Source organism: Excalfactoria chinensis, chromosome 1, assembly GCF_039878825.1.
Source record: "Excalfactoria chinensis isolate bCotChi1 chromosome 1, bCotChi1.hap2, whole genome shotgun sequence".
In the NCBI taxonomy this organism is placed as follows: domain Eukaryota; kingdom Metazoa; phylum Chordata; class Aves; order Galliformes; family Phasianidae; genus Excalfactoria; species Excalfactoria chinensis.
In genome coordinates this window covers 114,864,443-114,889,695 of record NC_092825.1, presented here as the reverse complement: position 1 = coordinate 114,889,695, position 25,253 = coordinate 114,864,443, and the positions used below count along the sequence as shown (strand labels likewise).

At 43.8% G+C, this 25,253-nt stretch overlaps 1 protein-coding gene across 2 annotated transcripts in view; it reads left to right on the top strand.

The window, feature by feature from the left end:
- Positions 1–7,562, top strand: part of REPS2 (RALBP1 associated Eps domain containing 2) — a 97,328-nt gene extending 89,766 nt beyond the window's left edge. The window contains exons 17-18 of one of the 2 annotated variants that reach the window (XM_072343506.1): positions 1,616–1,721; positions 2,645–7,562. In XM_072343506.1, the coding sequence (XP_072199607.1) occupies positions 1,616–1,721; positions 2,645–2,713 (175 nt within the window). In that variant the 3' untranslated portion in view covers positions 2,714–7,562. The remainder of the gene's footprint in view (positions 1–1,615; positions 1,722–2,644) is intronic. The other variant, XM_072343511.1, reaches the window with a different exon arrangement.
- Positions 7,563–25,253: the final 17,691 nt, after the last annotated feature.

Sequence of the window (25,253 nt, the reverse complement as noted above, 5' to 3'; positions counted from 1 at the left end):
GTCAGAAATGAGCTGTAGACCACTTGTGATAATCCAGTGCCAGACTCAGCATGTGTTGTTTGCTCTCATAAAAACAGGTTAAAGCTGTTAGCAACAAAACTTGCAGGATTTCAGTAAATATGTATTTAATAGCAGTATAGAAGGGGAAGAAGAAATGGTAAATGAAGGCATTTGAAGCCCTTTTGTGTCTGTACATCTCCCTCTGCAGAAATTGCCTAGTCTGCCTTTACCCAAAGCCTTACAAAGACATCTGATTCAGTGTGAAGCTAAACTGAGTGGCTTCAGTCAGTTGAGCAGTTCTTGGCAAACTGTTTGTCAACAGTCTGAATCTGTGTTTCAAAGATGGAGATTAGAAAAAATGATAAGACTCATAGGATGCACTGTTTTGTCCTTTGGGAGTGCAAATTCTGTAGTGGTTCAAAGGCAGATGATAGCATTTGTTGATGTCTCATCTTAATCCTATCTTGTCGATCACTTTCCTTAAAAGTTCAAATAATAATGGGGCTGTATGTTCCTGGGTTGTTTTTTTTTGTGTGTGTATGTATGTGTTGCTGTTTTTTTCCCATTGGTTTTACCTTGTAGCCTGTGGAAAGCGGCTTGAAGCAAAATAGTGAAGCAGAAAACTGATGGTTCACTGGAAAATAATAACATAAAACCAGACTGCACTGCAAAAGAGCCTGTTGTAAAGATCAGCGCCATCAGCTCTGTTAAGAGAATGAGCTAATGAGGACAGCATACCATTATGGACCTATTTAAATAGAATATCTATTTTAGATGAAATTTATCATTAAATAACTTCTGCTGCCCTATGTAAAACCTTAAAGTTACCTGTTCAGAACAGGGCTTGGATATTCAGCCGCTGTTTTTTATATTTTCTGTTCCTTTCTCCTCTCACTACCTCCGTCTCTTAGAATAGGTCGACCTTTATGTATTGAGCTGTCTCTGTTTATAGCTATCTTCCTGACAGCAGTTTCCTCCAAATCAGTCACCATGGGCCATAAAGTCATAATGGTAATAGGTGAGGAATCTTTTATTTGCACAGCCAAAAAGATGAGGCAAGTCTGCAAGTCATCTACCTGTATCTGTAGGTGGTTTTGGTAGAAATAACTACCTTTTGGGGAGGGGGTGATGAATTTTCTAAGTGAAGAATCTTTGAGATCAGTACTTCCTCAAAATAATCTGAGACCATAATTTCATGCCGACATCCTTTCTTTCTGAATAGAACGGTCTGTGTGCTTTCTTTTAGCCACTCCCAGATCATTAAACTCTACAAGCGTCTACAAACAGCTAATGTGCAGGCACTGCAGGAAGTACAGCTATGCAAAGGCTTTTCTCAAGCTGAATCAATTTTTAAAATAATTGAGACATCCTGAAATGTTTCTGTTGCTTGAATTAAGAAGTGTGACCACTTTACTTTCAGGTCATCCACCTGATTTGGCCATCCCATACTGGGGTTGCATTTTTCTTTGTTTAAATGTGTAGTTTGTTCTTGTCTTCAAAGCATAGTCCCGTGTGTATAGTGTGTAAAGGCGCAGAATGGATGGCTGGTCTTCTGGCATCAGCCACTGTTGTTGGGGTTGTTAATTGAAATGTTTTCTATTTATGTGTCTGGCAGACAGTCTTCCAAGCAGAAAAGGGCTATTCAGACTGCTATACGAAAAAACAAAGAAGCCAATGCTGTGCTCGCCAGGTTAAACAGTGAGCTCCAGCAACAGCTGAAGGTAAGGAATGCATTGAAAACCAGTGACAAAGCTCCCTGCTATTGGTTGTGTGGCAGAGCCAGCAAAGAATCTTCTTCATCCTTTCAGATGAAACCTACTGCAATACTTCCTAACCTTCTGGAAGATAATAACTGTACTGTGTGTGAGGCTAAGATTAGGTGTTATAGGAAAAGTTACCACCTATGTGCAAATGGCACCATTGGCAGCTAGAGTAATTCTAAATAAAGGATGTACCTTGTCTTTCTGAAAAGTCCAGGTAATGTGATGGTGTCACCCAGTATAGGTGTATCTATCTTGTCATCTGATCAGCTGTGCTCCATCACTGTCTCCTGGAGTCACACATTTGGTGTACATGGACTGCCTAAACGTTGCTCTTTATGGAAGCATGTAGTATTGGTTGTTCGTGGTACCTGCTGGCTTGTCTTTTAACATGTTCCTAAGGGATTACTTTATAATAAATATCATTCTTTTTTTTATTGTTTCCTCATTCCAAAGATATTACCAACTTCAGCTTTATATCTGCTACAGCTTGTATATTATAAACACGTTTGCCTGGGAAAGGCAAGGGACCCCCATTTACATTTGTTCTCCAGTCAAGATGAAAGCCTGATTCCATGTTCAATACTAACATGACTTCTTAACTCACTTGATTGAATTTATCTATAGTCTTTATTTTCTTCCATATGCTGTCTTCGGTGTGCTTAAGTTCTCATAATAGGCCTATGCTGTTATCTATATATTACCTATATTACCTGTGGTTGAGTGGTAGTGGTGTGATGTTTTGGGACAGCAAGGAGAATTACTGGAACAGTGGAGCCCTGGGCCTCCACTCAGCACCAACAGTTTGCCAGGCTGCTCTTCATGGGTGTGGGGTTATGTGCAAGTGCTGAAAAAGTGACAGCATGTCTCTCTTCATCCTCCAGGAGGTCCACAAGGAACGAATTGCCTTGGAAACGCAGCTGGAGCAGCTTCGCCCTGTAACAGTCTTGTGACCTCCAGCATACTGTGCAGCAGCAGAGCACGTGCACCAACAGCCTCGTAACCACTGAGGTGACCACAGTGGGGTACCCAGCTTGCCCTCTGCACCCTGCTGTACCTGCTTGCCTCTGCAGATGGAGAAGGTACAGAAAGCAAATACCAAACTGTCAGATGGTTCTGGGCTGGTGCTCTGCCTTCTTCCCTCCCTCTTTCCAGCCTAACGTGTAAATGCAGTTTGCCACTGAAATGAATGAGAGTATTTTATTTATGCCAAGAATCGCCGATTTATACATATTCTTGCAATGCCTCCTATCCCAAATATTAAGAGGTACATAATTCCAGAATTGGTGTTTAAATGTAAAATCCATCCTCTGAGATGGGTTCCTGGATGTTACAAGTTCCTGTAGGATGGTAGAGGACCTGTGAATTGAAAGCACAGCAAGAATCCAACTCATTAGACGAAAAGAGTCTCTACCCACAATCATGTGTCAGATAATTATTTTCTTAGTGCTGTTTATTATTCGATCACAGATGTATTTTAATGTTAGAGAACTTGTATTTTATAAGTTACAAATCATAAGAGAGAACAGTAAAAATATTAAATTTTTATTATTTTGGAAATTACAAAACAAAAAACAAAAAACAAAAAACAAAAAACAAAACACTGTTTTTTGAGCTCTAACTCTTTCCTATCACCCATATTTGATCACTTGCTTGCAACTGACGGTGTCTCTGCATAAAAGATTTCTTTAAAGCAACAGTGTATTTCTTACAAGAGGTTAAAAATGCATTCTGGGCTTTTTTGGTAAAAGCTGTCCTAAGTATATTTGTATTGGTCTGCTTTGTTGTTCTAACAGCTGCTAATTTGTTTTAAGGACATGTGCAAGAACTGTATTTCCAAAAGAAGAGAGAGATCAAAACTGCAGCACATGAGATTATAAACTGTATGATGGAAACAATTGCTTTGTACAGCAGGCTTTCGTTAAGGTTCTGTTGCACCTCACTGGAGATACCGCTGATAGGATGAAGCTGCTAATGCCCATCTGGTTTTCAAATAAAGAAACAAAGATTAGTATTATTATTGTTTTTACCTGGTCTGCTCCAGGGCCAATTGTACTCTGGAAGATTTTCATGGATGCAGTGGTCATTGGCTTTAATCTCAATTCTCATGATGGAAGCTGTCTAATTCACGTTGCTTTATCTCTTCAGGGGCCAATATTCTTATACAGAGTGATTTCAGACATATTATCGACCTTGCTCCCTTCATGGATATGATGTGTGCTGTGCTGCTAGGGAGTGTAACCTACTTGTTAGTCATCTTAAATGCAATGCTGCATGTGTTTTGTATCCAGTTGTTCATTGATTTAATTTAAGTATAAGCCTTGCAAAAACTGTGCAACACAATGGGGGCTTTTCTTAACTGTTTTTGGTCTTACACATTCTCCCATTAGCTATAGGATGGCTCTGGGGTAGAGAGGAAGGAGGAGCAAATTAGAAATAACTAGGTGGCCTCCCTTTGGGGTGTGTCACAGCATGGCTGCAGTGAGATATTGGAGGGCATCAGAGTAGCCAGGAGTTTTGTTTGGAGATAAATAAGAGTGACACCAACAGGAAAGTTGGAAAGTGATGAGGAAACATTATTTTTGCTGGAATGGTTGCAGATGTGGGATATGGATTCAGAAGTCTAAAGGTGGGAATAAGTGTTTGCAGAATCGTTAACAAAAATCTGTTTGCTTTTTTAACACGTTGCTTTTGATTCAACTAAACATCACCGTGTGAATGAGCAACAGCCATTTTTCCAGGTCTGGAACTTTTTTTTGTGGCATTGTTGCTTAGATGGAGTCAGACATTTCTGGTCAGTGACGAAATGCGAGAGCTGCAGACACTTGTGAAGCTGCAGAAGAGTGATTGTCCGTGTGCTATCAGCGGTGCTGTTTGAAAACTAGCATCGTTTATTTGTAACACTGAGTCATTCCTGAAATTTTAATTAGGTTAAGTGCTCTTCTATGTTTGCGTTTTAGTTCTCGTGTTGTCATTTGGTTAATAAACCCCCGCTATTAAATTGGAAATAACCATATGGCACCTTTTGTTTTTTTCTTTTATGTGATTTGTAAGAAAACATATTCGATGATTCTGAAGAAAAAAATGCACATTGCATTTTTAAGACAGCAAGTGATTTTCTCGTGTTTGATAGGGGCTTCCTTTGGTGTCGTCCTCCATTTACTTCTCTTGAGTTGTTTGTTGAATAGGTGGTGTTCAAAGAACCACGGAATCATAGAATCACAGAATGGCCTGGGCTGAAAAGGACCACAGTGATCACGTAGTTTCAACCCCCTGCTATGTGCAGGGTCGCCAACCACCAGACCAGGCTGCCCAGAGCCACATCCAGCCTGGCCTTGAATGCCTCCAGGGATGGGGCATCCACAGCCTCCTTGGGCAACCTGTGCCAGTGTGTCACCACCCTCTGTGTGAAAAACTTCCTCCTAATATCTAAGAGTAGGAAAGTCTGTTTTCTGTATTTTTCCACCTAAAGTACCTGATTACCAATGGAGAAATGTATACTTAGTTGTTAGTCTACCATAGGAATTAGTAAATTTATAACTTGACTATCACTGAGGTTAGATTTTAAGAGGTGCAATCAAATGCCATGCTTAGCTTTATGGCCTAGAATATGAGTTAATTCATACTCTGTTTGGTGTGGTATTTGCTGTGATGATGATACAGTAGTTGACATGAAGACCAAAACAGGATATTCAAGGAGAAATGTCGGTGTGTTATGCATGTGTTGCCTGAAAACGTTCTCTGTGTTTCTCAGTACTTAAGGATTTGTGATATCCCATCCAAAATAGTAAAGCTTCACTACTTTGGTGAGGCTGTTAACATTTTGAGAGAGACAGGAGAAGGTACAGTGAAGCTGTGTTTCTAACAGTCGTTTCATGCAACTGTGCCCATGGCTACTATTAACAGACTCTGTCTGGTCAAAACTCACATCTAAATCCAGTACTGCAGATTTACAGTTCACAGGAAAGTGATCAGTTTTAAGCCCCTGGCATGCCTGGCCCAGAACAGAAGCTGGGACCTGCTTGTGCCTAACAAGGGTGAAAGAGCAGCTTCCCACACACCAAATCTTTCTTTCCTTGATTCACCATTTCTGTAAGCATTAGTACAAAGCAGAGTATTTCCAGCAAGGTAGGATAACCAAGAACATCAGCTAGAGCATAGCTTCCTAGCATCTGGGAGTGTGCACTGACCATTCCAGGTGCCCCTTTTTATGTCTTTGCTTTCCTGTAGCTATTCCAGTTTTGACAATTTAATATTTTTGCCCACAAGACAAGACTGGGCAGATCAGGGTCCTGAAAAGGCTATTGCACATCCCAGATAAGGATCTTCCTCTGAGTGAGGTTATGTGTTCACTCACACGTCATAGAATCATAGGATCACCAAGGCTGGAAAAGACCTTTAAGATCACGTGGTCCAGCTGTCCACCGATATTTCCCACTAAACCATGTTCCTCAGTACAACATCTAAATGTTTCTTGAACACTTCCAGGGATCATGCACTTCTTTATGGATCTGTTTGTGTTTGTTACACCTGATAACTTTCTGTGAAGTGTTTGTTTCAGTATTCGATGGTTCAGTGCTGAAGGATGAAGAATGTCTAGCCAAGTAAAGTGAATGGTTACCTTAATAGATCAAGCCATCTTTATCCGAGCCTTTAAATATAAACAGTGACCTGATAATTATGCAAGGTGAACTGTTTCCACTTCAGAAGCATTCATTTAAACAAACTGTCTGTGAAAAAAAAAACAAAGCATCAGTCCTTGGTGATCAGTGCCCTTCTCCTATTTATTAAGTTAATACTAGAATGCAGAAGAAACACTATCACCTCTCCCCCAAGAGTTCTCCATTCTCTCTTCCAGAGAGTTTTGCTGATGTAGCAAAAATGTTAGTGAATTAGTAGATCAAGTCCTGCTGTTGGTAAGTTGGCAAATATCCTTCTCAACTCACAAGATTGTCTCTGAACTTACCCTGTGTGTACAGCAGTACTGTTACTGCTAGGAACTCTGTAGCCATGCTGGAGAGAGGAATTTGCCTAGCTTTCATTGAGGTATGCACAGCTCAGTGCTGTCAGGGCTAACCAACCCAGGGTGATGACGACTCGGGCTGAAAATAACTCCACTGGGATGGCTGAGGTTGGAAGACTTCACGGGAGCGTTTAGGGTGGACTTGATAAGGAAATTGCCTTTCACTGGTATGTAAGCTGCCTTCCTCCCATTGGGGCTTCCAGGATAGGAGAATGACAGACTGGAAGATTCAAGCCAGAGCTTAAGAGATCTCTTTTTTTCCAGCACTGTCAGTCCTTTGACCTTCGGCAAGCACAGTCCTTGACAAGAAAATACACAGAGTTATGAAAGTCAGATGGGAAAGAGGCCCTATTGAAGTCACATATTTTATTGACTGAAGAGTAAAACTATTTTTTTAGGAAAAAGATCTCCAAATGACGTAGTACCTTTGAGAAGAAATTATGTAGTTTAGGGCTTTTTCCAGTTATCTTCTTGATAATGTGCTATGGACACATGCGCTATGTTTTACTCTGTTACTGACTTTTTGATACAAAAATCGTATTGCAAGCATTATCGTTATTAATCTAAAAAAATACCCTGAAGCTATTATATATTTGAATTTAAACTTATGAAGTAGATAGCCAGATTTAAGCAATTTGTTTTCACAGCTGCAGTATGTCCATGTGGTAAGCTACAAAATGTATAGCGCTCTATACTGTGCCCATCTAAGTTTGGGAAATGTATGTGATATGGAACCGGGTGCTACATTAAAATAAAAGTGTCCAATAACTTCAAATTTCCTTGCTTTTGTGGTTTATTTAGGATGTTGATCGTGCAGATCTGACAGGAGGGTAGTAACTGTGACTCAGTATGGAAAAATAGAGGCTCGAGATGGCTGGCCTTCAACTATGAAAGATGAAATCACTTAAACTGGGATTGTGTATACGTGAGGGAGAGACAAAGAGAGACTTATTTAAAGTGAAATCATATTTCCTTAGGTTTCTGTTAAGTCAAACCTTCATCTTTCCTTTGTCAGGCCTCATGTTGTCAGAGGTCAGGCTTAGCTCCATGATAAGCCTGAAGAGGTCTATGTTTCTCTCACCCTGACAGCACAAACACAGGAAAAGCCCTTCCATGTGTGCCCCGTGTCCTTGGTCTGAAGGTGTCCAAGGAGGAGCAGGGAAAGGAACCAAGTTGCTCCCCAGCAGCACCCCAACAATTGGTGTTCTCTGTCCCCCAGGCTGACAGGTAGGTCCCAAGGGCAGCCTGTCAGCTGTGAGAGTTGAAACTAAATAGAGAGAAGTAAAATGTCTGAAGGGCTGGCCTTTATAGGCAGCGAGCTGGAGGGGATGGTGCACTTCTACTTCAGTGAGTGTGATTTTCAAGAATTATGTCCCAGCTATCCAAAGAGCAGGTCTTTAAATAGGAAATAATTAGTGATAAATTAATTCTTACAGCTTTAAGCCATGACAAGGGATGTTTTATTGGCCTGGAAATATGTCTCTAGTGCACGTGAGGCACAAGGCCAAGGTGCTAAAAACTTGTAAATATCCTGTAGGGAGCTGTTCAGCATTGGCAGCAGAATGGATTTAGATGACTTTTCCATTCTTAATTTTTACAGTTATATGGCACTCCAGGGTGCCTTCATGCAATTCCAAGTTGCCTCTCCATGTTTGGATTCCTGTTATATTTCTTAAGAAACAAATGATGCATCTTCCTGCTCTAGAAAAGTAGTTCTCGGTAGGAAAGGGAAAGAAAAGAAATAGAAGCTTCAAAAGCACTTTCTTTATTCTTCCACTGTTTTTAAGGTAATGTTGCATCAAGTGTATGTGATGAGGCCGGATGCTCATGTGGATTCTCCAGCAAAGCTAACTGAAGGAAAAGTAACAAACAAACCAACCCCTGGGTATCCGTCACCCATAGCTGGGTCAGAGCTCATTCACCTGCCACTTTCCTCACTCCTATTTCACCTCTCCCACTAGCCTCCTGGGCACCACATGCCTCAAACAGACAGGAGCAGGAGACCTGGGTGTGTGAGATCAAATCACGGCATGCTAGTGAATCCACGCTATTCCTGCAGCACGTCTGGAAACAGTGGTATTAGCTGTGTCCCAGCTGCATTAATCCAGTAGTCTGCTAAGTGTCACGTCCGTATTCCCAGTTAGATCCCAAGTTGGTTTACACTTATTGATTGCTAATTTAAATAGTGAGAGCTGGGAAAAATGTCTTTCTGAGGACATTTTGGAGATGCTTTATACATCAGAAGTGTGATGGGCTGGACAGGATCAAGGGTACATATCGCTTCCATGGGAGGGAGAGAGGAAGAGGGTGATTCTTTCCTTATCTAGGCTGCTTCCACGCATCGCAAGAAGGGTCACTTTTTACTTTATGTCCTTGGTTTGTTAAAGGAATTTACTCATCACTCTGCTGTGGTTTTCAATAAAACATGGACATAACAGAGGAAATGTGCAGGTAACTTGTCTGCAACAGACTGTCCTTGCTGTGGAGAAGGGCAGCAGTGGAGCAGTGGTGGTGTGTCCAGCCCTGTGACAGCAGCTATCATGCATGGTAAGGCAAGGGAAAAAGAGGAAATGGTGTCAGTCTCCAGTAAGGGTGGGACCAAGACAAAGAGAAATCACTTGGGAACAAATGAAGTCATCACAATTCTGAGGTGGTGGAGGAGTCGCTGCATCTCCACCACTTTGCTCCAGCCCCACACACCAAAGCAGTGTGCTTAAAAAAGCTCTGCTGAATGCCTCGCTATCAGTAGGATTATATGTAGGGCTGCCACTTGATATACAAGTTATTTCATTCCCAGGTCACTTAATTCTTTAAGTAGTTCATGCTGTCCCATCACAGTGTGAGCGTATGTTAAATCAATGATACTCGCCTTAAGCAGCTTGATACAAAGTGTTCATTGTTTGCTATAGGTTTCATGCTTTTATCTACAAGAGAAAAGCTGGCGTGTGATCTTACCTGCACCTTGTTTCCCAGACCTGTGCTTTTCCTAAAGGTCACTAAATAGTCAATGAGAAATAATAGCTTCCTATTTCATTAAGGAATTCTTGCAGTAATTTCCCTTCATAGAAGCCGCCTCGGGTCAGCAGGGTGTGCACATCCCAAAGCAATGAGCACACAGGGAGCCATGCTGGCAGGCGTCTCTCCCATCCAACACAAAGAGGCTCCTTCAGGGTGTCTTACTCTGGGTACTGAAGAAGCTGATGCTGCTGAAATCGTTGGTCATGTTTTACCTTGCCAAGGTGACATGCTGACCCAACCTGCCCAGCAGATCTGCCCACAGACTGACGTGGCATTCTCCGTACATGTCACATTGAGTGACATGATTTAGTGGTATGGTAATGATGTGCTGGTGGTTGGATTAGATAATCTTAGTGGTCCTTCCAACTTTAATGATTACATGGTTGTATGATTCTGTGATAATCCAGACACCAGAGCCTGAGAAATCACTGGACAAGAAATGAGGAGCAGTGATGGTGCAGCCACAGGAGTGATGGCAATGTTACTGGATTGCTGGCTTCTGCGTGAGCTGGAAAGTCCAAGCACAGCCAAAGCACTGACTGGCTCCCAGCCTGCAGTCTGGGAGGCCTGGCTACTCTGTTTGGCTGGGTTTATGGCTTTGCTCTGGTTTGGGTGGTTTTGGGAAGCAGCCTGGGCACAGCAGAGGGTTCTTCACAACACGTTGGCAGGGTGCAGTTTGTTTGGTGACTTCTTGTGGCCTGTCAGCACTGCAGGCCATCTATTGAAACCATCTGTGGAAACCTGTGCTCTGCTCAGGACGTGAATGCAGACACTCAGGAACACTTGACAGAGCTTGGAAGAAGTTACAGAAATAATCTCTGAGACTCAGCCACACTAATGCAGACCACGTAGAGATGATGCTCCAGATGTCACAGAATCATAAAATCATTTGAGTTGGAAGGGACCCTTAAAGGCCATCTAGTCCAACTACCCTGCAGTGAACAGGGACACCTACAGCTACATCAGGTGCTCAGAACCCTGTCCAACTAGTCTAGTTTGTGACCGTTTCTGCTTGATCTATCAGCACAGATCCTGCTAGAGTCTGTCTCTTTCTTTCCTGTAGCTCCCCTTTAGATACCAAAAGGCTGCTCTCAGGTGTCCCCAGAATGCCGAATAGCCCCAGCTCTCTCAGTCTTTCCTCATAGGAGAGTTGTTTCATCCCGTGGATCATTTTTGTGGCCCTCCTCTGGATACACTCCAACAGCTCTATGTCTCTCCTGTGCTGAGAACCCCACATCTGGACACAGTACTCCAGGTGAGGCTTCACCAGTACAAAGTAGAGGGCCAGAATCACCTCCCTTGCTCTGCTGGCCACTCTTCTTTGGATGCAGCCCAGGATAGGGTTGGCTTTCTGGGCTGTGATATCACTGGTATGGGGGCAGCAGCCAAAACTGCTGGAAGAAGAGGAAAGGGCCTCTAGGTGGATAACAGTAGTTCAGTGTGCAGATGTGGAGAAGCCATGCTGAGGTTGGAGACTGTTCCTGCCACCTCAGAGCCATGAGCTGCTGCTGTACAGCAGCATGGGCGTCACTTCTGACTGCTGCATTTCTGCTTCTCTGAATCAGTATAGAAATACCTGTGATAAATACTCAGCGATATAAGCTCCATGCAAATATATTGACAGAAGTTTCTCCTTTGCTTTCTGTTTGCTGTTGATTATTTGGTATGCATTTTTGTTTATCATTTGCTGTGTTGTTACTCACCAGTATAGACAGAGGAATTCCCATCTGTTCATTCTGCTCTTTCCCAGACTGCTCTGTCTCCTCTTTCCCCCTTGTCTTCTTTTTTTTCCCTTTTTTATGTTGCTTCTTTGAAACAGGGAAGCCAAAACTGAAGCCAGTTTGCTGGTACTTAATTTCTAAAGCAGTGGCTCTAAACAATACCATCATGACACCCAGTAGTTTTGTCTTCTTTTGTTTTGTTTGTTATTCCCCATTTGGCAGCCCTGCAAACATCAGCCTGGCATCCTGGGAAGGTGGAATCATCACTGAGGACTGAGTTTTTTTAGATAGCACTGTACAGTCCTGTAAATGGAGGTGTGAATCTCTCTCTGTCTGTCACTCTTTTCTCAATGTTTGCATTGAACCTGAGACATCATTTGACAACAATAACGTTTTAAAGCCACTGGTGTGAGCCACCCTGTCCCATGGCAGGCACATTCTGTAACCAGGTGTTTCTCAGTGAGCTACATGGAAAAGTTTCTGCGTGAGCTGGAAAGGAAACATCGGGCCTTGGCTGGCTGGGAGCCTGTATCTCACTGAAAAGCAGTGCTTAAAAATGTGCGTCTTCAGACAGATCAAAATTGTCCTCTGACCTTGCCTGCTTTGATTTCCACTTGCTCAGATAACAGCACTGCTTGTGAGCACCTCCTGAGAGGGCAAATCCCAACCTCCCGAGCTGCTCTGCAGCTTATGGTAATGGTCATGCTGAGCCTGGGCTTGGGAAACTTGCAGATGGAAGGAGGATTCTGCAGGCAGTTTTTACATCCGGAGGTGTTTCATTAGTAAACTAAACTATTTGGTCTCAAAAAGAAACAGAAGCAGGATCAAAGGCAGGAGAAGACTGAAACATTAAAATTAGTTCTAACAAAATTAATATCTCGATTTTTATTCCTATTAAGTATATTTTCTATTGATAAAGTGAATGTATTGCTCCTCTTTGAGTTTGCAAAGCCTTCTGAGACTTGTTCTCATTCCTGCACTCAGAAATCACTGTTTAGCTTGCCTTACATAGTTGACCTGTATCATTAGGGGAGGAATAACAATCCAGGCCTCAGATTCAGCTTTTGTCTAAAAGAAATCAAGTCAGCTGTTCATCGACTGCCATACAATCCTCTGATCTGTTGGATGGGTGCGAGTTATTTACGTCAATCCTCAGCCTGGGTGGGTGTGTTACTGGCTGTTATTTTTTGCCAGTTGTTTTAAGATGTGTATTTCACAGAATTAAGGAACTGTAGGGGCTGGAAGGGACTTGTGGAGATTGCCTTGTCCAACCCCTTGCTAAAGTGGGTTTCCTACAGCAGGTTGCATAGAAAATATCCAGATGGGTCTTGAATAGCTCCAGAGAGGGAGACTCCACCACCTCAATGGGCAGCCTGTTCCAGGGCTTCGTCACTCTCACAGTAAAGAAGTTCTTCCTTGTTTTATATTCAATAAAATGGGAAGTGGGTGTCAAATGTAGGAATGTGAATTTGTTTGCTGTATGCATAATATTGCTGCAAACAGGTGCTGAAAGTTTAAAGCAGTAATTCTGCAGGTTGAACTAGCTGCAGTGCTCAGGAAGACCGGTCTGTTAGCATTGTGCAAGTTGAATGAAATGTAAAAGTAAATTAAATTAGAGAAGCTCTCTGGGGAATTAAGAAACGAGCAGGAAAAACAACTTTGCTTTAAATAGTTTGATGTTTACTTGCACCGAGCCATGTTGGACAAGGTGTTGAACTCCCAGTGATTCAAACCTATGAATCGAGCTTTCAAATACACAAGGTGGGCTTCTAGAGAGCAAGAACAAAAAATGAAATGGGATGCTTGTTTAATGTGCCTTCTGGCCCTGAATCTTTCTTCCTTATCTAGGCACCCTCTAATGCTTGGCCACTGGATTTTATAATGAAATCTAAGCTTACGTTTATCTAATCCCTTGCTTCCAGTGGCTGGAGCTTTAAGGAATAGCCAGTACTCTGAGAGAGCAGGAATGCAGCTCTAGAGCTCGGCTTTTGATACACCCATAACAGCTTCTGTACAAACCACCATATTCAGATTTGTAAAGATATTTAGAAGATATCCTTTGCTGTATTTTGATGATGTATTGTAGCCTGCGTGTATTTCAGATTTAGCATCAATTGCTATCTTTTTATCTAGCTTCATGTTTTTATGGGGAAAACTCATAAAGCTGAATTCTTGCTAATGTGTCCTGGGGATGCTGGCGAACCGTGATCTTTGTTCAGAAAGCACTCTGGGGGCAGATAAATCACAGCTTCTTTTTCTGACAAAGCCAGCCTGTTTCCTCAATAATTGTTCTTCCATCAGAATGTGCCTGAACCCAACAATGCTGACCAGCACCACCAGCCTTGAAGTAAACAGTACTGACCTCAGCACATAGCCCACTTCTCGAGTACAGTCATTTCAGAGAGGCTGAATTATTTGATCAGCAGTGACCTAATAACATGGATGTGGCAGGTGCAGAAGTGCTCAGTAGAATGATGAAGTATGGACTGCCCTGGCTCGAGAGTCAGGGAGCTGAATTGGAAAGCTAATACAGGACGAGCTAGTCAGAGAGATTATTTTCCCTCATGAGCAATAAGAGTTCCATAAAGCTGCCTGAAGTCCTGCCCTGCTAGAAATCCAGTCCTCTAAGTTTGGGAACTGGATTCTTTGGCCCTCCTTCTTCTCTGTAACCAGCTAAGAAGTGGTCTGGAAGATCTGGACTTGATCCATCGTTTGCATGAAGACTAGAAGACTTCCATTGATGCCAATGGAGGCAGGTGCTGACCTTCGTAAAGCAGCAACCCATGCAGTGCATAATAGTAGAAGCCTATGACAGGCTTATAAATAAATGTATTAATGGAATGTGTTACGGTTGCATTAATAAAATATTATCCCAGGGAAATAATCTGATTAATTCTGAGAGCAAAAAGTGCTTGAGGCTGTCTTTACTTGTCATGGTGTTTGATTATTCACTACTGATGCTGCAGACGAGTCTGGCTCTCAGACACCTGCCCCCTGAGAGGGAAGATTGTCCCAGCATCAGGGCACGAGCCAAGGAAATCCAGATTCAAATCCTTCTCTGCCACATTCTTTTCTGTGTCCCTGGGAAGCTGTCAGAGGTGAGATTAATCTTGCTTAATTCCACCTAGGCAAGAGTTAAAGCTCTGGTGTCATCTGGGCTCCTTCCACACAAAGAGGAAGAGATGAGTGCTTTTGGAGGCCAATTCCTTCTATGCCCTGGTGCTGGTGGGCACAGAGCTGGATGCAGGAGGCTCTCAGCATCCCTCTATGTCCCCAGCAGCATTGGTGTTTAAGTCATCTTGAGGCGGTGCTGTTAATCAGCTTGAGAAATAGAAATGCCTTGACACTCGCCTGGCCAGAATTGGGTCTTTTTAACCCAAAGCAATCATATCCTTTGGTTTGCTGCAAGGCCATTAGTGCTGGCCACCAGAAAGCACCGGGTGAGAAATACATATGGGTGGCAGTCACATGGGGAGCAGGAGCATCAGAGGTAGAGCTTTTGGATAGCTGCCTGTTTTTTGCCTGACTGGAAAGGGGAGCTGAACCCCATTGTCAGCCTCTGCCTTGGCTCTAGGCATGCCCCACAGTTCAGCAGTGGATGAGGCCTGAATGAGCCGCAGCCCTTGAAGAGCCCCCGCAAGATCAGCCCTGGGCTGCAGCTGCAGACCATGGAGAGGGGCCCACGTTGGGGCAGGAGCACTGGGGGAGATGCTGCCTGCAATGGGGACCCATGGGGAGCTAGAGCAGTGAAGGAGCAGCCTGGTGGAACTGAGCTGCTCATTGTTGTGAACCCACCACAGGGCACACTGGCACATGGCCATCCTGCCTGAAAGCCATGGCCCAGAGGGACGCTGCAGGGTCTGGGGTCTGTGTGGTGGAAGGGGCTGTCCCCACCCCTGCCCTGCACTGACATACTCAGCACAGCTTTAGCACACAAGACAAGGAGCCCATAGTGTCACCTGTGCCAGGCTCAACAGCCAAATACTTCTGCAAACAGCATCATCAACAAACCCCAGCTACTACAGGCCCCAGTCATGAAAGGAATTAAGGGCGCTTGACCAAATCAGCACAGAGCCAAGCCTTCATCCACCCCCACGGGTGCTTATGGCAGCTCTTTCCTGCCATGTTCCTGCAGAGGCAGAGCACTATGATGCTGTGTCACCACCACATAGTCCTCTGACTCACCACCACAGCCCATCTGGTCCGACCCAGCCTGTTCCTCACTTCAACTTGTTTTGAAAGTTTGGGATAGTTTGCTTTACTCTTGATTTTTCATTTTTGCACAGTTCATTCCATCTCAGCCTGAAAGTCAAAGCACTGAGATGTTGCAATAACAGCTGTGCTTGCGAGCTCTCTGTCCCAGCTGATAATTAAATGCAGAGTATCTCAAGGAGAACTCATATCTAAAGAAGACAAGACCAGCTGTTAAAAAATAAATAAAAAGAAAAAATAAAATAGAAGCATTGAAATAAAGCCCTGAATCCATCAGTGTCTGTGCAAACCTGAGTCAGTTCTACTGAAGTTAAGGATCCAGTCGGGTCATAGAGAACACTGCTCACTGTTTAAACCTGCTGGTGCCTCACTCTTGCAAGAACATGAGGCTGTGTTAAGCAGCTATTGGCAGTGTCTGCAACCCTGGCTGTCATTCCCAGCACGTATCGTTTGGAAAGACCATTTCCACATTCTAGCCACTTGATTATAGATTGTGCCTCTTGTGTATCCCTCTGGTTTGCAATCTATGGGATGCTGGGCAAAGTGGAAACAGAGAAGATGAACTAAACTACTATTTATTTTTCCTCTGTTTGATTCCAAGTTTTGTTGGTTTTAATTTGCCTACAGGCAAATTACAGGCAGCACAGGGAGCAGCAGTACCTGCTCACCCCAACTTTGGCTTAGTATGGTGCAATTATCCCAGGAGCAGCAGTGAAAGACAGTCCATAGCAGTCACTTTGTTTTGGTACGTTTTCTTAAGGATGGTACAGTTCTGTTGGATTCATGTCTCACCTTTGTTTTCCTTTGTGTTTCTGTGTTAACTCAGGAGAACCTCCAGAAGTCCCAATTGGCCTGAGACTTGTCTCTTGCAAGACTACCTGGTTTTCCTGAGGGGTGTCACCTCTATCTTTCAGTTGAAGAGCAGTTGCTTGGGTTTGGTACAGCCAGTCTGAGGTCCAGGGAAGATATCAGGATTATGGGGAGACACGGACTACCCAGGACACTCCACAAGGTAGCTGCCACCAGGATGGCTTCTGGCAGCAGTAGGGCACCAAAGAGTTTTGAGTTACAGTTCTTTCCCCTCTTTCCCTCTCAAATCTTGACCTATTAGAATCATAACACGGTTTGAGTTGGAAGGGACCCTTAAAGGCCATCTAGTCCAACTGCCCTGCAACAAATGGGAGCACCAACAGTTTTATTGGGGGGCGCAGAGCCCTGCCAAGACTGACCTGGCATGTCTCCAGGGATGGGGCATCTGCCAATGAAAAATTCATTTATTTCTTCAGGTTTATGAAGATGGGAAGAGGATGGGAAGGGATGACTGGCAAATTCTTGTTGATGGGGGTTGGGAAAAGGACTCCACACATCAGTGCTTCAGCAGAAGGTGCAGTGTTGTACCTACACTTAAACTTGAAGAAGCACATTTTATAGATCAAGAAAGAGCTTCATTAAAAAGAAAAAGGTTTTGCAAGCAGAGGAGGTAATGTGTGAGCACGTGTAGTTTGTGGTCATTTACCTTGGTATTAAAATGCCTGGCATTAGAGAGAAATGTTTCTAGCCTGCGTCCTTGTGAAACAAATTTTGAAAAATGGAGATCAAGTGTAAACCACCATTGCATTTTCTTCCCAGGTCTGCAGAAGTCTTGAAACCGCAGTTTTGAGAGAGGCAATTAACTCCTTAAGCTAAAGATGTGCATTGACATGGCGCGCTGTTAACAGTTCCCTTGCTAATCGCTTCTGTGGTCTTAATCAGCTGACACACACATTCCTCTACTCCAGACAGTTTCTCAGACAGCCAGAAGTAACGAGCCTCCTCTAATGCAACCCCTACAATATTTCCTTAATACTTTCCATGTTGCACATGTTTTCTTAATATACAAAGCCGTGGCATATAGAATTTGTGGGGGCAGCATAAAATCAATATAAAAACAAATAATGCTGAATCTACCATGCTTACTTTCTTACTTCGGTTTGCATTTTATTCATTAAAATCTTTCTTCTCTTTTTTTGAGTGAGCTGCAGACGAATTCCTTAGCCCCTATGCAAGACCTCTGCAGAACTTAAGGGATCTGATGGAAAATTTAGTACCAGTTAACAACACTCTCAAGATAGAGGGACAAATTCCCTTTCTGTTTACAAACTGTGGATGACAGGAGGCTTTTGCAAGAACTTCAATCGGGCCTTCGTCATTGCCAGTAACTTCACCTCAGCAGGACTCTGTGTGGTCAGGGGTCTCTCTAGACCTGACCTAGTTCTCCTTCCCAATGCTTACCTTCTGTCTGCCTGACTTTCCTAAGGAAGTAGGTCCCTGGGTTACAGATAATGTCCTGTGCCTGTGTTATCACTCCAGGAAGAAGTTTGCTCCGACAACACATTCTCCATGACCAGGATGTCACTATTAACCAACCCCTCAGGGTCTGGGTGCTGAGACTGAATGATGATTGGCATTTTTCATGTTGCACAGGGATTTAATAGAGAAGTAGCTGCTGCCACAAATGCTAGCCTAGCTTTCAGCACCAATGGTGATGATTGGTGTGTAATGTCAGCTGAAAAGGAGAGGCCGTAACTTTCCAGGGGAAAAAAAGCCTAAGTGGGCATGAGTGATAAATGCACCACACACTGCTTAATCCTCAATTTAGTGGTGGCTGTAGGATCAGGAAAGCTACTCCCTGTTTCTGAATTTAAATAAAAGATCATTGATACCATTTCTTCCAAAAATGCAGTCCACAACTGTTTAAAAACATTAGAAAAAAAACCCAGTAGATGAAACTATGGATAATACTTTCAAAGTAAGATTTAAACAATATTACATATAATTGATCTAGTTGTCCAAGAATTGGCCTACAACTTCTTTGTGTCTTCCTTTTGCCTGTTCAGTATGAGGCACCTTAAAGAGACTTGAATTTGAGAGACATTAAACTTTGAAAATGAAAAGTTGAGGTTGTTTTTGTTGCTTTTTTGTTTTGTTTTGTTTTGTTTTGTTTTTTGTTTTTTGTTTTTTTTTCATGTGGACATATTTGGAGGGACAAGTCAAGGCTTTCAGCACACTCATGGCTATTTCCTTTATTTCAGCCACTGGCTCATGCCCATCTCACTCCAGCACCTACCCTTAGACCCTTGTTGCTCTTGATTTAGATATCCCAAAAGGTCAGTAGCAATTTTAAAAAGCTGTCTTTTCCACAGTCATACATATTGAAAGGATAAGACAGGGGAGGTTTAGGTTAGATACTAGGAGGAAGGTTTTTGCTCAGAGGGTCGTGATGCACTGGAACAGGTTGCCCAAGGAGGTCGTAGATGCCCCATCCCTGGAGGCATTCAAGGCCAGGCTAGAAGTAGCTCTGGGCAGCCTGGTCTGGTGGTTGGTTAACCTGCACATAGCAGGAGGGGTGAAACTACGTGATCATTGTGGTCCTTTTTAATCCAGGCCATTCTATGAATACACTGCTTTGGGGATTGAAACATGTTTTCATTGAAATCCTAGGGGAAAAAGAAAAGAGAGAGAGAGAGAAAATATGAGGAAAAAGGAGAACTGAGGGGGAAAAAAGAGAAGAGAGGAAAGAAGAGGAAAGAGGAAAGAAAAGGAACTTGGCACTGAAGCTTAGCTGATGGCGTATTTCAGTTACATCAGAACTAAGACCATGAGGAAAAAGGTTTTCAGTAACCTCAGACAGCACTGTGTCTGAATTCACAGACTCATACTTGGGCAGTTTGAAATGTCAGACTGCATCCAATTTGCCTTTTCTTCGATGTCCCTTGTGTCTGTTCTGCCCAGACAGAAACAAAGCTCACATCTGCATTCCCCTGCCTCCTGGTGTTTCCACACAGGCCTGTGCTGCCAGCTGTGCCCTGCAGCAGACTGATGAGCCATAATGCGTGCATGTGCTTGGAGCAATGCCAGGCTCTCATGGCAGGGCTGACCATGCCACCTATCATGTTCAAGCAGAGTTCAAGGGAGACAGTGTACAAAGCTTGCTGGGAGGGCGGGTGTCACTGATGCTGCATGGTTGTCCACCAAAAGCCATCTCAGGAGCAGAATGGTGCCATAGGGACCAGCTCAGGGACCTCTGACAGTGGTTATCTTCTGCAGCCCTCTACATTCCTGTCTTTTTCTTTGGCTGACTCTTTAATACCCCCAATTAACACCAAATCGTCTTGTCTGACTGTTTCATTTCTCTCAGTCTTCATTTTTTCCCCACCTTTCTCAGGTTAGTCACCTCCTAGAAACTCGAGCTGTATTTTGGGTGCAGTGATGGTCTGACCTCTTTCTATCTGTCTTCTTCAATAACTGCTTCTCTCACAGCACAGCTTCATTCCCAAAGAGAGACATGAGCCCTGAGGTGGAGTCATGGGACCAGGTAACACAACTAACTATGCCAGCAGCCATGGTCTTCTTTAAAAACACACTCACTTCAACGTATCTTCATCTTGCCAGGAGTCACCCAGCATCTCTGAATTCAAGTTCGTGCTGTGAAACCAAGAAATTTGACAGACTGTGAAGTTCTGGGAGGGAAAGAGCAAGGAGTCCATAAGGATTAAACACAAAGGAGACAGAGACAAAGGGTCTGAGGTAGAATTTCTTACATGCATGTGATCCCAGTGAGCAGCTCCATGTGCAGAGGAGTATTCTAGTTAGCACTGTTTTGTGATTCTATTTGGCAGACAGGTGCCCATAATGGGAACAAGTGCCTGCCTGGGGCATCCCACTGAGGAATGAGGATGGTGGCCATGTCAGAGGATGAAGGCTCACTGGCCTCACTGGCTTGTTGCTCTTGTTTCACTTGGGCAAAATACACTTGTGGCTAAGAGGGAAATAAGAGAGATTTGTTGCCCAGAAGCAGGCTTGGCTGCATTATTTCTTGCTGGAAGATGTCATTCAGCAAGATCAACATAACCAAGATAATTGGTTCTTCTTTCTATAAACATGCTGCCCTGTACGATGGGAGTGATGGAGACATTCTATGCCAGGTTGCTGAGTCACAAACATGAAAGAAACTCTAACTAAATTACAGACGAGTTTAGGATGTCTACTTTTGTACCATTCTTTAGCTGGAAGAGTATTTCAAACCAGGATTCTGTGGGTATCCTCCATCTCAGCATCTGGCATTCAGGTGGAGTTCAGTGTTCAAAGTTCAAGGAACAGCTCTGGACTTGGGCTTATCCCTCAGCATACTGTCAGCAGTGGTTGATTTTTGCAACACCCATAGCCTCTGCTGTTGTGTGAAGCACGTGGGCCTATACTGTCCTTAAGTGAAGCTGGCAGTTCTGGCAGCCAAGTGCTGTTCGCAGCGCCAGCTCCAATCAACCTCTCCCTCTTCCCTAAGGGCAACCCCACTTCATAAACGTGCCAACCTCCCCAGTCTGCATGGAAGTGCAAGGCACAGACTGCTGTGCTGGGGCTGAAATCCTCCTCCTCTGCCCTCTGCTTCTTCTCAGCTCCTTTACCTGAGGAGAAATATGGCGCTGGACTGTCTCAGCCAAACAACTCAGCTGTGCTAGTTGAGCAAAACTTGACAGATTTATGAATATCCACAGAGATGCTCAGATATGACCCTAAGTGAGATTTCCACACTTTGTAAAAGTGTCAGAGTCAGAGGTGGGGGGAGGAAATCACATCCAGCCCATCTCTCTGCCATCACTGGTTAGTTTGCACTGCATGTCCTCCAGGAACAACATGGTACAAGTTGTCCTAGTTGAGATTCAAGGTGAAACTTCCCAGACTGCATGAGGAGATGCTGCTGCTTTCACAGTACAATGGAAATGCAGAACTAGGCTCACCCACATCTGACAGCTCATGTACTGCACAGCCATGTCCACCTTTTCTGGTAGAAACATCAGGCCACTCCCGGGATTATTCCTGGATGAGAAATAGCGGTTCATAAAGGAGGACTGCAAAGATGTAGGAAAGACATGCAGCCATCCCTACACACTCGGGCCTGAACAATGGGAAAGCTCCGTGCTAGGAGCAGGGCATGGCAGCTACCTGGGAAACCTTAGCAATTTTAATGAGTGCCATGAAGAGTTTTATTATCATGGAAAGGAATATAATCATTTTCTAGAAAAATTCTCCTCAGTCAGTAACCACGGCCTAGCACAGAGAGGCACTTCAGCTGTCTCTGTCCGCCATTTCACAAGACATATAGCAAGAACAAGAGCAACCCCACATTGCCTTTCATATTAGGAGAGCATTCCTATTAATAACAGGTTTGTCTTTATAATGTGTGTGCTGGAATTAAATAATTTGAGCTCAGTGGTTCTTATCAGACTCTTCAGAGGCAGCAGTCAGTAGCGATACCCACTGACTCCTCCCTTCGCCCTCCCATTCTCAGGCCCAGCTGAGGAATTTTGCTGCCATCCAGATTGTTATCGTTGCATTTTCTCCTGCATTTCCATCCATGCTCTGCTTTTGTTTTGAAAGCTTCCTTCATTATATACCTATTACATTATTAAACGGACCTGGCCAATGAGTGCATATTTTTTTATTTTTCCTTAACTTTTCTAATGTACCTGTGAAAACATGGATCCCTTACTGTGGAATTATAATACCAATCCTGATACCAGGACAGTTGTTAGAGCTTTTTTCCATCTTTTTTTTCCTCCAGAATTATGAGGCTTCCAAGCTGGCCCCTCTCTTGAGGCTGCTGAGTCCTCATGATGGTGGTCTGACACAAAGTCCTTGCCATGAGACCCCACAGACACTTTCCACTGAAGCTGCAGAAGCAACTCAGTTGTTGGGACACATACGCCATCTGAACTTATCCTGGTCAATAAAAGCTTGGTTTATGAGTGAGCAGAACTAGTAGCTACCTCCCTTCCATCACCACAACCTCCCTATCTCCCTCACTGTCCTCACTCCAGCTCTGATTGCAGGATAAGCAAATTGTCCCAATTAAACAGCAGGGCCAGGATTTATTCATTCTTCTCAAAGTGTTGCGTGAAACCATACCCTCCAGCTAAAAGTACAGCTGTGCATTAAGCGATATATGTGCACAGTTCTCACTGTAGCAAAGCGTACACCACCTTTCATTTCTTAAAATTGGAATTATAGATTCCAGAGGGTGTGAAAAAACACACCAACAGAGAATCTGGAACCATCTGCGTTTGAACAGCTGCTAGCTTGTGTGATCTCTAAGAACTTGTTAAAGCATGTCCAGAGCAAGATCACAAAAATCCAATCACAATCCGAGGGATGGAACACCTCCCCTGTGAGGTCAGGCAGAGACAGCTGGGGTTGTTCAGCCTGGAGAAGAGAAGGCTCCAAGGTGACCTGATGGCAGCCTTTCAGTATCTATACTATAAGATTAAGGGCTATAAGAAAGAGGGGAACAGACTCTTTAGCGGGTGGTGACTGGACAAGGGAAAATTGTTTCAAACTAAATGAAGGGAGATTTAGATTGGATACAAGTAAGAACTTTTTTTACAATAAGGGCAGTGATGCATTGGCATGGGTTGCACAGAGAGGTGGATGCCCCGTCCCTGGGGACACGCAAGGTCAGACTGGTTGGGGCTCTGAACACCCTGATGTAGCTGTAGGTGTCCCTGTTCATTGCAGGGGAGCTGGACTAGATGGCCTTTAAGGGACTTTTCCAATTCAAACCTTTGTGTGATTCTTTGTCTGACTTCTGTGTCATTTCTCAACAGAGCTCTTGTTAGCCTGCATGTAAGTGGAAGAGCCTGGGCAGCTGCACCAGGATGGGTGTCACCTTGCCAGCTGCCTGGCTGCTTCCCTGCTGGTTTGCTGTCCAGCTTTGGACAGCTCAGTCCATTCAGGTCTCCTGCATCCACAGCTATGAAGGTGCAAGCTCCTGTGCGCCAGCATGCTCCACAAGATACTTTCTATAGCAGACCAAGCACAATGCCGATGGACAGTGTTTAAGAGGAAGATCTTCCAGTCATTTTTTTGGCTTGTTCCTGTTGTCTCCCACATGCATCCTTAATTGTCTGCACCTCCACTCACACGGAGACCAGCGTCACCCTCAGCTTGTCTGCATGGTGGCATGAAGCAGCACTTATTAGTGTTCACAGAGTACTCAGACACCTGGATGAAAGAGAGAGACAAATACTCAGTTTCTTTATTTGAAGATCCAGATCAAAGGCCCAAGAGCAGCCTTGTTTTACCCCTGTAGGTACACCTGAAAGAAACGTCCAAGTAGAGCTCAAGTAGTAAAAACAATGAAGATAAAAACAACAAGGAAGGCACGAAGAAAATGTTCACAGCTGTTCAGCTGGAACACAATGAAGCAAGGAAGACCGAAAACAACCAATGCTGGGTTTTTTTGACGAGAGAGAGAGGCATTTTTTTTCTGACACTCTTTACCCTCTTGTTACAGAGACTTTTAAATCAAAACAAACACCCCCCAGGATATATAACAAGGGAAAAGAAGAGAAAGCTTTTTTTCCTCTCTGCAATAACTTTGGAGGAAGGAGTTTCTGCCTAAGAAGTCAATGACTGAATAATAAATTCCTGATAGTTGGGGAAGCGTTCAGGCACAGCTCTCTGCCTCTAACTCTGCCACTCTGACAGCCATCAGAGCTTGTTAGGCCTAAAACCACTGAGAAATTTTCCTGCTTCCCAGCAGAATACTGTAGTCTTCATGCCACAGTGTCTCAGGTAAGATCTTTCACATGGCATTACGCACTCACTGACATATTTTGTATCTCCCTTCTGGTTAATATGCACTCATATTCCTGCAAGGTTAAGAAGGGCATTCAGATATGGAGAACAGAAAGGATTCAGAAAGGCAGGACATGCTCATCCAGGGACAGGGGAGAGGCAGCATGAGCCTTTCTGGGAAGCTCAGGGTGACAGGTGTGGCCTGCACCCCAACTTCTGACCATAGGGGATCATCCTTCTGGGCTTGAGATGCAACCCAGACATGGGGGAAGCCCTCATTTTCCTCCTCTGGCACTGTCCATCAGTGTGACACAAGTTTCATCACTGGTGCGTCTCAAGACAGATGTGGCGAGGTGCTTCCTCAAACTGGTCACCTAAGGAGAGTGGAGAGGAGATGACAGCTTCTGGTCATGTGGAATTGGATCTGTAAATCAGAGCTGGGTGACAGAAAAAGGGGGTTTTCCATTAGAACATCAGTGGAACACCATCTAGCCTTATAACAAACCTATTTCAGCTTGTTCAGTCTGGGAGGATGCGTTAAAGAGCTTTACAATACAGTGAAACAGAAAAGCAGGCAGGTAAACAGAAGTGAGAGGGAGTGGTCAGGAAATGTAATGGTATCATACAGCAAATCCAGAAAATTTGTTTTGATTAAGTTTATAAGAAAAGATATTAAGAAAAGGAAGAAAAGAGACCACCAACATAGCAAACAAGCTGAGTTAATGGGAAGAAACGAAACACTGGTGGAGATGGGATTTAAGTAATCATCTGAATACAAACTTCCCTGTTTAGGAAGCTGATCAAGCTCCAAATTTCCCTGCCGGTCTCAGTTCCTCTGAAGGGCCAACCCAAAACCCTGGAGATGAACACAAGGAACATGAGGAAAATCAGGAGCAGATCCAGCACTGT